Source organism: Oncorhynchus tshawytscha, linkage group LG03 (assembly GCF_018296145.1).
Source record: "Oncorhynchus tshawytscha isolate Ot180627B linkage group LG03, Otsh_v2.0, whole genome shotgun sequence".
Taxonomy (NCBI): Eukaryota; Metazoa; Chordata; class Actinopteri; order Salmoniformes; family Salmonidae; genus Oncorhynchus; species Oncorhynchus tshawytscha.
Genome location: NC_056431.1, coordinates 1,547,023 through 1,562,574, shown reverse-complemented (window position 1 = coordinate 1,562,574; position 15,552 = coordinate 1,547,023). Strand labels below are relative to the sequence as shown.

Here is a 15,552-nt window from a genome sequence, read left to right as displayed (position 1 = left end):
TCTCATTAGTTGTGAGGTTAATGTCAGATATAGCTGGACTAGGAGAGGAGATGTCATTCATGCCAGAGGGTGGGAATAATTTGCTACCCTTTGACTCTGGTCAGAATGAAAGACTCGCGTAACTACACGCACAATAAAACTGACTTTATAACACTGATGTTAGATTTGAATCAAGACAGGCTCAAATCAATAGAATATTCTAAATGCAAGCCAAAGGGCGAAACATGCAATACACAATCCCTCATTTCTGCTGCTGATGAAGTTGATTTGTCCTGCCCAAAGCTAAGTAAACCAGAAGAGCTGCCCTGAGAGGTTTTAGTGTAAGCATAGTGACTTAACATTCATATGGCAGCCAGACAGGAAACCTGAGTGATTGGTATAGCACACCTTGCTCTCTGCCTGTAATTATTATTAGCTTAACATTATGCATGCTCTAGCAGTGAGCTACCATGAAGGAGCAGAGCCTAACGCCTAGACTAACGTATTGTAATCTTTAATAATAAATGGTTAAATGAACACGTGTGGTTTCCTGTCTGAAGGTGAGGGTTTTTCAGTGTTGTATAAATCCTATAATCACGTCATGGAAAGAAACCAGTGGTCAGTGTGGGGTAATTTAGCAGACACCTTAACCTTGAAGTGGACAGAATGGACGCCATGACATGAGAAACATTTACAAGAGATGGGAGGGGGCTTGATTTTAGGAAGAGGAGGTGAGTATAAGAGTGAGAAAGAGAGAGAGAGAGAAACTTACCTTCACACGTACCACCTCAACACACTCACCACCTCAGCTACCGGCAGCAGTGTCCAGGTGAGTTAATCATTCTAATCTACCTCCATATTTCTCTATAAGTTGAATATACATATTTTATCTCCCTCTCTGTTTAATGTTTCTATCTCCTGTCCTCCCGTCTCTTTCTCTCCTCCTCTGTAACACTTGCTGTTTTTTCTCAATGCCGTCGTTGACCTGACTTGGTCTGTAGTATTTTATCTATGTATTTATGATATTTCAGTTCAATAACCTCTCCTCTGTGTCTGTATTGTATTCTGTTTAGTCCCATTAGAACACTACCTCTTCTCCATTCTTCCTCTCTCTCTCTGTCAGTGATGGAGTCAGCCATTGGTGTACTCGTGTCCCAGTTCAAGGCGTTTGCTGGAAGTGATGGATCCTCAGACACACTGAGCAGAGATGAGTTCCGGAGCCTGGTCAAAACACAACTCCCCAACTTCGTTAAGGTAATTACATGTTAATTATACTGTGGTAACGTTTGAGTAATACTATAATAACCAGTGATCACAGGCTTTTATTCCAGTCCAGCTATAATACAACTGATTCAGCTTGATGATTAGTGCTGGGCTGTAACAAAAGCGTCCCCCCTTTAGCACTCTAGGAGCAGGGTTGGTGAGCCACAACATCAGTTTGTGCTCCACTTCATTTCCTCTAGATGGGGACATAAGACTGCACAGATGCCTCTTGTCCTTCCAACCTCTGCCTCCTGTGGTATATCAGTATGGCCATGCTAAAATAGACATTTGCATTTGTGCTTGTAAAGTGCTGTACCGCCATCCTTTCTAGAATGGCCAAATAGTGACACCCATCAAATAGCTTAATTTCCTTGTTCCCTTCTCATGACCACAGATGGTAGAAAGGTTTCTTCTCGTCACATGGCTTTTCTGACAAGCACAATCAGATCAGTCAGTGTGGTTCTGAATCTGAGAAGAGGAAAGGAAGCCTCTTAACTAGTGATTCTGACGGCCCTTATTGCCCCCCTGTAGAACGCTGATGACCCAGCTGTCATCGACCGACTCATGGACTCAATTGACGAGAACAACGACGGAGAGCTCACCTTCCTGGAGTTCTGGCAGCTGATTGGGCGACTAGCAAATCAACACGGCGGCTTTATCCAATAGGATGTCTCCATGTCTTGTTCTGTTACTACCATATGATTACAATGATAACTTATTCTAGTGGTATGGTTATCCCCAGGTTGTGTTTCTAAATTGTCAAGTGTTTGCTAAAGCTATGGAAGATTGGTCCAGCAAAATAAAACATGGATGAATCATACAACTATAGTATCTATGACTACCTGACCTTACTCTCTCTCTCTCCCTACCTCTTTCTTTCTCTCTCCTCTCACTCCCTTTCTGTTGCAGCCAGAATTCCCTCCTTGTTTTGAAAGTATAATTATATCTCGCCAAACTAATACTGCATACACACACACACACACACACACACACAGAGCAGTGATGGCATCGGACTGTGTCTGTGTAAATGTAGAACTTGGTGTGTAAGTAGAATTTATTCTGGCCCTGTTGTGAATGAGACTGCTAGTGTTTTCCAGGAGGTTGTACCTCTTGCCAAATGAACAGGAGGCTGTAGGAATGAAAGCGAAAAACACCATTAAGTGTATAGGCACTAGGCAGGAGTAAAGAATTGTGGACATAGCCTAGATGTCAGTCTTACTGCTTCAGCCAATGATGATTGCTATGATGTTTGGTATGTTTGGTATGGCAGCAGGGAAGGAGTTGGCTAAAGCAGCACTATATCTGGCTCCCAGGCTAGGGAGAATCAGTAGCAGTGAGTGGGTAAAATCAATGGGGAAGCCAAGACAGAAAAATAAAAGCCATATTACAACCTATGTGTTGTGATAACTGCGTTGTTTGCTCTGTAACCTGTTTGTTAGTTCATATGCCTTGACACAGTGATATATAGGCCTAAGGCTGAGACAGTGGCAGAATAAATTCAACCAAACTGTTTTTCCCCCCCGGATAGCAACCTCTGTCCAGTGAAGTCCACAAAGCATATTGCATGTACAGTAACATCACCATGGTAAAGCAAGTTAATGTTTTAGACATTTTTGGACTACTAAACAACTATTGATTTAGAACACCGGAGAGTTACTGCAAATCACAAAAAAAACAGGAGCCTCCACTATTCCAGCACCATTTCAACATCAACTCACATATGCTTAGTCTAATACAGTGACAACTAAAAGATACCAAAAACAATTTAGTCTAATCAACTTCGTGTGTGTGTGTGTGTGTGTGTGTGTGTGTGTGTGTGTGTGTGTGTGCGTAAGGAGAAAAAAACATGTTGACTCACCCTACTTGTAGACACACCAATGCTATCCTCCTCTCATGTTGCTGAAACTGTCTATGACTTTGTCTTACAGTATACGCTTTTAGTTATATTGGCCTATAGGCTGGCTAAAAATGCTTGCTTGCTAGCCTTACTTCCCTTCATGGGCAACGATTAGCCAGCTTGTTAATATTAGCCTACTACATCTAGCTACATTGAACTTCCATCCTCTCAGGCCAGAGGCACAATGTATGACTTTATGGTTGGATCAGAATGGCCATTATAATCATTGGCCAGAACACAGAATCACAGTGGATTCTGAAAGTATTCAGAGTTACGTTACAGCCTTATTCTAAAATGGGTTAAATAACACATGTTCCTCATCAATCTGCACACAATACCGCATAATGACAAAGCAAAAACAGGTTTAGACATTTTTGCAAATGTATTACAAAAACAGAAATATCTTATTTATGTAAGTATTCAGACCCTTTGCTATGAGACTCGAAATTGAGTTCAAGTGCATCCTGTTTCCAGTGATCATTCTTGAGATGTTTCTACAACTTGATTGGAGTCCATATGTGGTAAATTCAATTGATTGGACATGATTTGGAAAGGCACACACCTGTCTATATATGGTCCCAAGGTTGACAGCGCATGTCAGAGCAAAATCCAAGCCATGAGGTCGTATAGGAATTGTCCGTAGAGCTCCAAGACAGAATTGTGTTGAGGCACAGATCTGGGGAAAGGTACCAAAACATTTCTGCAGCATTGAAGGCCCACAAGAGCACAGTGACCTCCATAATTCTTAAATGGTGCTCCTGAGTGGCGCAGTGGACTAAGGCAATGCATTTCAGTGCAAGAGGTGTCACTACAGTCCCTGGTTCAAATCCAGGCTGTATCACATCCGGCTGTGATTGGGAGCCCCTTAGGGTGGCGCACAATTGGCCCAGCGTCGTCCCGGTTTGCCGAGGTAGACCGTCATTGTAAATAACAATTTTTTTCTTAACTGACTTGTTTAGTTAAATAAAATTTGTAAACACCAAGACTATTCCTAGAACTGGCTGCCCGGCCAAACTGAGCAATCGGGGGAGAAGGGCCTTTGTCAGGGAGGTGACCAAGAACCCAATGGTCACTCTGACAGAGCTCCAGAGTTCCTCTATGGAGATGGTAGAACCTTCCAGAAGGACAACCATCTCTACAGCACTCCGCCAATCAGGCCTTTTTTGTAGAGTAGCCAGACGGAAGCCACTCCTCAGTAAAAGGCACATGACAGCCCACTTGGAGTTTGCCAAAGGCACCTCAAGGACTCCCAGACCATGAGAAACAAGATGCTCTGGTCTGATGAAACCAAGGTTGAACTCTTTGACCTGAATTCCAAGCGTCACGTCTGGAGGAAACCTAGCATGTTGCTGGCAGCATCTTGCTGTGGGGATGTTTTTCAGCGGCAGGGACTGGGAGACTAGTCAGGATAGAGGGAATGATTTACAGCGCAAAATACAGAGCAATACTTGATGAAAACCTGCTCCAGAGCACTCAGGACCTCAGACTGGGGCAAAGGTTCACCTTCCAACAGGATAACTACCCTAAGAACACAGCCAAGAAAACGCAGGAGTGACTTCAGGACAAGACTCTGAATGTCCTTGAATGGCCCACCCAGAGACCGGACTTGAACAAGATCTAACATCTCTAGAGAACGGAAAATAGTTGTGCAGTGACACTCCCCATTCAATCTGATACATCTCGAGGGGATCTGCAGAGAAAAATGGAAGAAACTCCCCAAATACAGGTGTGCCAAGCTTGTACCATCAGACTCAAGGCTGTAATAGCTGCCAAAGGTGCTTCAACGAAGTACTGAGTAAAGGGTCTGAATACTTGTGTAAATGTGATATCAGTTTTTTCTTTTTTTTTGCAAACATTTCTAAAAACCTGTTTTTGCTTTGTCATTATGGGGTACTGTGTGTAGAATGAGGCTGTAACGTAACAAAATGTGCAAAAGGTTAAGGGTTCTGAATACTTGTAATGCACTGTAAGTAAAACCACAAGTCCAAATCCCTCTCCATCCATGGCTATTTTAGGAAAGGGACCATTTTAGCTAGCTGGCTAGCTAGCCACCAGAGGACAACAACACAACGAAATGCAACAATTGAAGTTTTTTCTGTCAATGACGTTTGGCTTTTGACGTGATGTGATTGGTGTGAAGCCAAATCTAAACTGGCTTCCCTTGACACTCTTTCAGGCTGGGCCAGGACCATTCACGGCTGAGTTTACTTAGTTTATCTCAACGCTGATTGGCTTTCATTGTGTAATTTTTTTTTCAAGGGAGTCCAAATGCTCACTGGCTTCCCTTGCATTCAATGCTACAGGCGGCAACAATATTCTCTTTTTGACGAGACAGCATCAGATATATGGGCTACACATACAGAGACAGAGGGGCACTGTTTCGCTCGCTTGGTTGCTTTCTCCGGTGAGATCCATTCAACCTCTTGTGAATGGAAGGAAAAAAACTTATGAAACACAGAGAGACAAAATATACATTATTTCATCTTGTTTTTTGGTCAATTTCTTGGGGAAGCCTGGCTTCCCTTGGCATCCATGAATACATGCCACGGGAGAATGTAGCCTATGTGTAAATAAACTGACTAAAAACATGGCTGTGAATATGTTCTTAATGAATCTGTCTGTGAGTTCTACATGACTAAGTTTCTCCTTGCTTTGTGAATAATTATACATTATGGTTTGTGTTTCTGAGCAATGTGGTTGAATAAACTCGAACTGATGTTGACATTAAGGGTGTGGTGGAAATATGACTCGGTCTACTACCATGCACAGACACACACACACACCTTATTGCCTGTTCACACTTGCTCACTCAAGGTGTTGATGCAATGTGGTGGCTAAAATATTTGAGCCATCCCTAACATTGATCTGTGGAAAGTAATTTTTAAGTAACTTTTAACGTTTTGTGGAGGGTTCATAATAGCATACCTAAGTTTACCATATTATGGCTACAATTTTTTTTTTTTTTTTATCTAAATATAACATATAGTCTACAATAAACCATCTATTGTAAACATGAACATAAAATAACTGGCAAACTATAGAGTAGTTATTAACTCCATTCAGAACCAATCAGTCGATATAATCGAGAAAATCCTCAGAAATCACGCGATATGAATCAGACCGTGGGGCGCCGCCTGACCCACTAGTTGATCAGAAGGTTCAAATCAACGTTTCATATCGTAGAGTAGTTATTAACACAATAAAATGAATCTTTTGGCAGCCCTTCCCCCTTCGTCTATCTCCCTTGCTCTTTCCCAGGCACACGGCCCCCTTTCCCAGGCACACGCCCTTCTGTGACACAATACAAAAAGTTTGGTGAAGAAAAATTCTATCACGGAAGAGATTCTTTTGAGTGCAACTAGTTGATCAAGTTTGAGCCTTGAGAAGAGTGCCTGAGAGACACAGAGAGAGCCTGGACAAGATAATTGACATCGAGCACATTTGTGTTTTTCTCATTCACAATCTAACGGTGAGTAGATAAAGTAACAGAAGTATGTAGCCTAGCCTGTTTGTCTAAAGTTCCGTTGACTCAAACAGGCCATTGCGTTGATGGATCCAAATGGGCCTCTCAGAAAATGTTCCTCCGTTCGAACATTAATAATGTATAGTTTGCGAGCGGATCTATTGTCCGAAACCCACCTAGCATGATAGCACAGGGATCGGCTTCTCCTTGTCGGTAACCCAATCCTCAACCCCTTTACAATTCAGGACAAACCAGAAGGCGCGTCTTTATTTTCCCTGTCAGTCTTACCTCGGGACCACTCTACAAATCGACCGTATTAGTTCGGCTAAAGGCGGGGGCCAAACCACGGTGGGTAGGCTACCCACAATCGTCTCAAATTATGCACGAGCAGAAGAGTGAACGGTTCGGTAGTTGTAGTTACAAGCTTGTGGACAATGACATTCGTTCGAGTCTGTCTACAACCTCAACACCGACCGTGGCCCTGTGTAACAGCAGCTAGGACAGCTCACTGAATTATTAACGAACGGTAAGACGTTGGTATAGTGAGTCGAATGACAACCCAAGGTGTATTTAATAGCGCGGGGAGAAATGGCTTGTGGCAAACGGCGTTGACAGCACCATGCAGGTATGGTTGCGGAAGTGAGCCAGTCACACCTGGTAAGTTATTGAACACATCACATCCCCGCTGATTGATTTTGGTTGGCCATCGAAATAATCAAAGCTCATGCAGGTGAAACGAGTCCACTGAACCGAGCTTCTCACAGTTCATAGGCATGGAGAGAGTGAGTAGACTTGGCTCTAAATAAGCTATAGCAATAAGCTATACTGCTGTAGCAGTGGTTCTCAAACTTTGCTGTGACCCACCCAACGCTCTCTAAAGTATCCTATTTAGACTGAAGCAAGTTCTCTCTGCCATATTCAGGCTGCCACATGATTGTATCTATCCCCTAAATGTGTTCGGAAAGGAGAAAGATATCTACATTTTCAGGTTGGTGATCACCTGCAAGCCCTGACATCCCAGGTCAAGCCAGGTATAACCCACAATGCTTTATAGAACACACTACCCACTTGGCACACACTAGTTGAATTAACGTTGTTTCAACATTATTTGCCAACATATTGTGACGTGAATCAACATGGAACATTTTTTTTTAAAGTCAACCAGCATTGGAAGCATTGAAATGTGGGTAAACTTCAACCTAAATACATTGACTTAACCTGACAAAGGTTGTTACAGTACATCAATCTAATTCCAACATAATAATCAGAACTATGTATACGTTGAAATCCTGTTAAATTCCACTTAAAAACATAAACAATAGTTTTCATCATATTCAATATGGATGAAGTTATGTTGTCTCATATTTGATTGGACATATTTTACACCATCATAGTTTCAACGTCATGCCATTAACCTAAATATAGAGGTATGTTGAAATAAAAAGTGAAGCCACAGTCCTACACTTCCTGCCTGAACATTGTCTCCTAGTGGAATACAGGAGGAAATTCACTTCAGTCAGATCAAGTCTACCACCCAGATACATGCCTCTATTGTACGCTGCTTAGCTATGGAAACCAGCTGTTAGATTCAACTGAGATATCATGTCAACACATATAAACATTATTCAGCTTTCAAAGTCATTTGTGTAGACTACCTAAATAATGTTGAATAGTTGAAAGTAACTCTTAACTTTTCTTACACACGTTGGATGTGAACGCAAATTCGTAGTGGGATGTATTAAACATCAATTAAACATGTCTGTCTCCCAAGTGGCACAGAGGTCTAGGGCCCTGCATCTCAGTGCTTGAGGTGTCACTACAGACAACCTGGTTTGATTCCGGGCCGTATCACAACCGTCCGTGATTGGGAGTCCCGTAGGGCGGTGCACAATTGCCCCAGCATCACCCGGGTTTGGCCGGTGTAGACCGTCATTGTAAATAATGATTTGTTCTCTTTGCCTAGTTAAATAAAGGTTAAATTTGAAAAAAATATATTTAAAGTATTGTTGGAGCCTGAGCTGACCTGGTGTTCCCAAGTCATTGCTTCAAACATAAAACACCAAACTAGTGTCACCTTATTGAACTCTGTTGTCTCTTCTCTTAACTTCTCCTCTCCTCTCCTCCCTCCCGCTGACCAAGTCCTGTCCAGTTCTGTATTCTGGTGCAGCTTGGTTTCACACCAGTTAGTCTCATTACATCCTCTGTTTGGGTCTAAAAAGATACTCATGGATCAATCTTCTCATCAATCACTCTGATCTAGGGCTCACACACACACACACACACACACACACGCACACACACACACAATATATAATAAGGGTGGGGGCCACCAAAAATCAGAAATCATGAGGGCCACAGTAGCTTGCGAGTCTGCGTACCCACATCCATAACCACATGCAGTCAGAGCCAGCCTTTTGGGGGCCCTAAACAAAATTCTTTGAGTGAATTTCCTGTGATTCTACACTTGCCATGAGACCAATGTTTTCTGTTTTTCATATTAATTTCATCTGATTATACATGAGGGTCAGGGTCGGTAATTTGACCATGATTACTACACGTTTAGATAGCTGGCCGCTAGACTCATTTACCAATATAACATGTTTAGCTGACATGGCTAATTGAGTGACTGACATAACAAGAGAAACTGCTGATGCACAACCACATTTAGAAATGTTACCTGGTCTGTTCTACTATTGTAAGGCTCAACAGCAAGTTGAGACCCTGACTGAGTTCCTGAAAAATGTGTGGAAATTGATCCGCGGGCCTACAAAAGGGGTCCAGGTGCCCATCGCTGACTATAATAATGTATACCATTTAGCACTGTTTTATCCAAAGCGACTTAGTCATGCGTGCATACAAACCCACTACCCTGGCGTTACTGGCACCATACTTTACCAACTGAGCTACAGAGGACCGCACACAGCGTCTCCTAATTATGGGCGATGTGCGTAGAAGATGTCTGGCTCAGGACACCCGCAGGCTGGTGAAATAGTGATGAGGGATGAAGATGATGACAGATGTCCAGCGGTGTGGGTCTGTGGTTGGCTAATGTGTTAGTTACAGCGCAACTCAAACAGGATAGTGTGTGTATGTGTGGCATCAAGGTGGGATATGAAACAGAATCCTACACCTGGCATCAGACCATGGGTTTGTTCTGCTCTCACTCACCCACTAATTAGGCTAATGTAAGATCAGTCCTAATTGGCCTAGGCCCAGGGGACGTGTTTGTGGGAATGCGCATGCATTTTGGTGTGTGTGCATTCAGGTGTGACATTGTCAGATGGGAGATTTACCTGTGGGTTGGGACTCTAGGGTTACCCTCATCTGTACATCACCCATCATCATTACCCTCATCAGGACATCACCCGACCTACCCTCAGGACATCACCCGACCTACCCTCAGGACATCACCCGACCTACCCTCAGGACATCACCCATCATCATTACCCTTGTCAGGACATCATCCAACCTACCCTCAGGACATCACCCTAATGTTAAAAGAGAAGGGGTTAGAGATACTGTAGAGGGGGTAGGGTAGCTATATATATATATATATTGGAGAGTGTAACAGACAGGTCTTAGCTGTAGTAATGTGAACCCATAGCCTCCTGCTGGCTTATGGTGATCAGGTATCCCTCTCTCCATCAGACATCACAGCTCCCATTGTTTACCTCAGACTCTCCCCCCCTCTCTCTCTCTCTCCATCCTTTCCTTAGTTTCCATTGTTTACCTCAGACCCCCCCTCTCCCTCTCTCTCTCTCTCTATCCTTTCCTTAGTTTGCTTTGTTTACCTCACCTCACCTCTCTTCCATTCTTTCCTCTATTCTGACGTCCTCTTTCTACACTCTTAGATGAAAAGGTACTATCTAGAACCTAAAAGGGTTCTTCAGCTGTCCCCATTGAATAACCTTTTTTTGCTCCAGTTCGAAACCATTTGGTTCCGTGCAGGACCCTTTCCACAGAGTTTTTTTATGTGGAATCAAAAATGATTTTCCTATGGGGACAGCCGAAGAACTCTTTAGGAACCCTTTTTTCTAAGAGTGTACCTTGTCTTAACAGTTCCATCTAGTTCCTGTGAAACCGTTGCTGCATTCAATTGTCTAAACGTTTGGGTTTTCTGCACCTCCCCCATCCTCTCCTCTCTCCCAGTAGCTATGGAGTCGGCCATCCAGACAGTGGTAGGAGTGTATCTGAAGTCTGCCAAAGGGAAGGGCAGTCTCGGAGATAAGGACTTCCAGGGCCTCGTCAATAAACAGCTCGGCAACGTCATGACTGTAAGTTCCACCTATCCTTGTATCATTACTCCTCAACTCTGACCCTAGATTCGTGTCCACTTCCTGGTTAAACCCGAGCCTCAACGCTAGATTCGTGTCCACTTCCTGGTTCAACCCGAGCCGTGACCCTAGATTCGTGTCCACTTCCTGGTTAAACCCGAGCCGCGACCCTAGGTTTGTGTCCGCGTCCCGGTTAAACCCGAGCCGTGACCCTAGGTTTGTGTTCGCGACCCGGTTACACCCGAGCCTCAACCCTAGGTTCGTGTTCGCGTCCCGGTTACACCCGAGCCTCAACTCTAGGTTCGCGTTTGCGACCCGGTTACACCCGAGCCTCAACCCTAGGTTCGTGTTCGCGTCCCGGTTACACCCGAGCCTCAACCCTAGGTTCGTGTTCGCGTCCCGGTTACACCCGAGCCTCAACCCTAGGTTCGTGTTCGCGTCCCGGTTACACCCGAGCCTCAACCCTAGGTTCGTGTTCGCGTCCCGGTTACACCCGAGCCTCAACCCTAGGTTCGTGTTCGCGTCCCGGTTACACCCGAGCCTCAACCCTAGGTTCGTGTTCGCGTCCCGGTTACACCCAAGCCTCAACCCTAGGTTTGTGTTCGCGACCCGGTTACACCTGAGCCTCAACCCTAGGTTTGTGTTCGCGACCCGGTTACACCCGAGCCTCAACTCCTAGGTTCGTGTTCGCGTCCCGGTTACACCCGAGCCTCAACTCTAGGTTCGCGTTTGCGACCCGGTTACACCCGAGCCTCAACCCTAGGTTCGTGTTCGCGTCCCGGTTACACCCGAGCCTCAACCCTAGGTTCGTGTTCAACCCTAGGTTCGTGTTCGCGTCCCGGTTACACCCGAGCCTCAACCCTAGGTTCGTGTTCGCGTCCCGGTTACACCCGAGCCTCAACCCTAGGTTCGTGTTCGCGACCCGGTTACACCTGAGCCTCAACCCTAGGTTTGTGTTCGCGACCCGGTTACACCTGAGCCTCAACCCTAGGTTTGTGTTCGCGACCCGGTTACACCTGAGCCTCAACCCTAGGTTCGTGTTCGCGACCCGGTTACACCTGAGCCTCAACCCTAGTCATAATGCAAATCAGCACCACGTGTTCTAGGGGAAGCATTCTTTAATGATAGACTCTTTCTCTTTCCCCACTCTCTTCCTCTCTCCCCCTCTCACCTCATAGGGAACAGAGAGTTCCTCTGCAGTGAAGGAGATGCGTAAGGGATTGGACGAGAACAAAGATGGGAAGGTCAGCTTCCAGGAATACATGACTCTGATTGGCTACGTGGCAAACACCCTCAGCGAGCAGAGGACTGCAGCCAACAACACACCTGCCTCATAGGAACTACATATGGCTTCATAGACACTCTATAAGATGTCTTATGCAGTCTATAAGGCAGGGTTCTTCAATCCTGGTCCTAGTGACCCACAGGGTGTGCAGGCTTTAGTTCCATTCCAGCACTGACACACCAGAGGAAACTCGTGAAGGCTTTGATGGGATTGATTACAGTGTGTGTGACCACAGGGCCAGAATTGAAGAACACTGCCATAAGGCCCCATGTACCTATAGAGGCTCATAGACCTGTCAATCTCCCTTGGCTGTATATCACTACATAATCACTACATAATCAGACTTAACTTCATCTCAACATATTTTATATGCTTACACTACCAATCTTCATCTCAGATATAACAATGTTACTGGTTTTATAAATACTTTATGAAGGCATTTTTTTTACATTAAGTTTAACAGTTCACATGTTTTAGTATAACTACTCAACACTTCTACAGTAAATGGTTTGTTATCATGTTGAAATAAATGCCATGGCAATGTTTTAAAGTCATGTCTTCTTTCACTACTCTAACATTGTCCTAGGTGTGTGTATAGGTGGCACGGGAGTCAGGTGCAGGAGAATTTATCTTGGTAAAATGGAGTAGTTTAATGATGTAAAAAACATGAAAAAATACACAAAGTGGGTACGAGAACCCGACGCGCACCAACAACACGATAATAATAACAAACCATCTCTGACAAAGACATGAGGGGAAACAGAGGGTTAAATACACAACAGGTAATGAATGGGATTGAAAACAGGTGTGTAGGAAGACGAGACAAAACCAATGGAAAATGGATCATTGATGGCTAGAAGACCGGTGACGTAGACCGCCCAGCACCTCCCGAACATCGAGAGGCAACGACTTGGGCAGAAGTCTTTCTGAATGACATTCTCTAGGTTGCCCTGTGTCATGAGGAAGACACACACCTTATAGAACCAATACGCTGATACCTGCTTCCATGGACACCAGCGGCCCCTTCTAAATTTAGTCGTGTCCCGCTCTGTTGCCCACGATGCACTAGAATATTGAAATTGGACACCAATATACAACACCACCTATTGTGCACAGCGAGGATACAATGCTGCATTGCACCGGGGAGAGACAAGTCTATACTGTAATACAGGCAGATCTATACACTACAGTCCTACTCTCCACTCCCCCGGGGCTAGCAGCCTCAGAGCTGTAGTGGATGTAAGTACTGTATGTTACATTAACATTCAGACTTAACAAACATGACGTGCACAGACACTATACAATTCAGTGGTTGTATAAGCCTGAGGCGTGGTCAAAGAAACAGCACAGACAAACAAGGAGACATATTTACTTTGCTGTTTTGGTTTGTGGAGTGCAGTTGTCATTAAAATATACATTATTACAATAGCTGTGCATTTGTATGAATGTAGGATTTGTGTGTAATTTTGTTTGCTTGTATATGTTTGTGTGTGTTACAGAAGTGATAACTATGCATGGCTGCCTGTCAAGGGTGTTGTCTCCATTCAGCTAGTACCCTCTGATCCTGTATCAGGTACCAGCTTCCCTCTCAAACAGCCTCAGGCCAGACACACACCCACTAGGCTAACCACAGCCTCCAGTCTGCTGAGCTGTTTACATTATAAACCCCCTCTGGAGCTCCTATATTACCCTAAAGCCATTCCAACATGTTCTGCACTTCATTTCAATAACCACTACCATCTAACCTACTGGGAGACACAACCATTGTTTCAGTCCTTAACCTAATCACCAGCTGAAATTGGCTGCTACCAATCAGTGGGTCCAACACAGCATTTGGAAACACTACCAGGCCAAGCAGGGCAGCTGTTGGACCAGGCCCAGCCAACAAGGTCATCACACCACACGCCCTGAGGGGAACAGACACAGTTCACTGAGCAGATGCTTGAGAATGACAGATTACAGTTTTTCCCAATTGTTTACACTCAAATTGGAACTTGAAACACAATCACAGAAAACCTGAAACTCATGTACCAAATCCTTAAACCAAGTCTGCAAAATTGCAAGCTCTATAAACCAATTGGCTACACCCACTCCTCACAGGTGTAAACACTAGTTGCTGAATTGTTCACTTAGAAATCAGAGCTTTAGTGCTATAAAAGGCCACAGATGAGATGGAAGTCAATGGTGAAGCAAGAGCTAGAGGTGAAGGAGTGAGAGTAAGAGGAGGAAGAGGACGAGGAAGGACAGTTGTCTCAGATGAGATCAGGGCCACATTGGATGACCTCAACCATGGATTGAGTATGAGGGAGGCTGGGCAGAGAGTTCAGCCCAACCTGAGCTGCTACACGGTTGCATCTATCATCCGTACATTCAGAAATAACAACCGGTAAGTTACCTACCATCTACACTATGCTCTTTATGGATACTGCAGTCCGACATACCAGGAGGTCTATGTTACTCAGTGATTGTTACCCAACGTTACAGTAATGTCATCATATTTGTGGATCTTCTACAGAACTGAGAGACGGCCAGGCCATGGTGGAAGACACCAGCTGTTCACACCAGAACAGGAGACCGTGGTGGTGGCAAACAATGCCATTATTCTACGAGACATCCAGAACCACATCATTTCAGACAACACAATATTCAGTAACATTCACCAGGTGGGCTTGTCTACATTGGACCGTGTATTACAGAGCAACTGGATCCTGATGAAACTGGTCTACAGGTCGCCATCAGAGAGGGTTAAAGAACAGCACTATGAATATGAGCAAGTAAATACTATACTGTGAATTTACTATCATATCAGCACTGTATATACACATTACAGTACTGTAATCCAGTATATTGTGCCTCACCATATTGACTGCTCTAGAAGGGGACGGGGACGGAACATTATTGGCCACCGTGCCATTGTAAATGTCCCTGGACAGCGTGGAGGGAATATCACCATGTGTGCAGCCGTTAGCCAGTAAGGCGTCAGCCGTCACCATGCCAACCTTAGTCCCTACAACACTGCCCTTCTCATCACATTCCTGGACACACTACATGGCATCCTCATTCCAGCCGAGCAGAGGGGTGGACCAGAGCAGCCCAGGTATGTTGTCATCTGGGACAATGTGAGTTTCCACCTGGCTGCTCTGGTTCATCGACCACCCACAATTTGTTCTATACCTCCCACCATATTCCCCATTCCTAAACACAATTGAATAGTTTTTTTCGGCATGGTGATGGAAGGTGTATGACCGCCATCCCCTCACACACCTCTTCTCCAGGCAATGGAGGATGCATGTGGTGAAGTTGATGTGGGGGCTTTCGACGGCTGGATCCGTCACTCCAGAAGATTCTGTTTAGCCAGGGAGAACATCGCTTGTGATGTAGATGAGGTGCT

The 15,552-nt window shown here is 44.6% G+C and overlaps 2 protein-coding genes across 3 annotated transcripts; both read left to right on the top strand.

The window, feature by feature from the left end:
• The first annotated feature begins 7 nt into the window (after window positions 1-7).
• LOC112222593 (protein S100-A11) lies at window positions 8-2,062 on the top strand. Its single transcript, XM_024385332.2, has 3 exons — window positions 8-808; window positions 1,103-1,233; window positions 1,774-2,062. Exons 2-3 carry the CDS (start codon window positions 1,105-1,107, stop codon window positions 1,906-1,908), a joined length of 264 nt encoding a protein of 87 aa, XP_024241100.1. The 5' UTR covers window positions 8-808; window positions 1,103-1,104; the 3' UTR covers window positions 1,909-2,062.
• A 4,350-nt stretch (window positions 2,063-6,412) lies between these two features.
• On the top strand, window positions 6,413-12,704 carry LOC112222664 (protein S100-A1). 2 transcript variants are annotated; one of them, XM_024385388.2, is made up of 3 exons: window positions 6,413-6,608; window positions 10,752-10,876; window positions 12,055-12,704. In XM_024385388.2, the coding sequence occupies exons 2-3, from the start codon at window positions 10,757-10,759 to the stop codon at window positions 12,211-12,213; spliced, it is 279 nt and encodes a 92-aa protein (XP_024241156.1). In that variant the 5' UTR covers window positions 6,413-6,608; window positions 10,752-10,756; the 3' UTR covers window positions 12,214-12,704. The 2 variants fall into 2 exon arrangements, with proteins under 2 accessions (XP_024241156.1, XP_024241155.1); XM_024385387.2 differs by having other exon boundaries at window positions 6,419-6,608; window positions 10,755-10,876.
• Window positions 12,705-15,552: the final 2,848 nt, after the last annotated feature.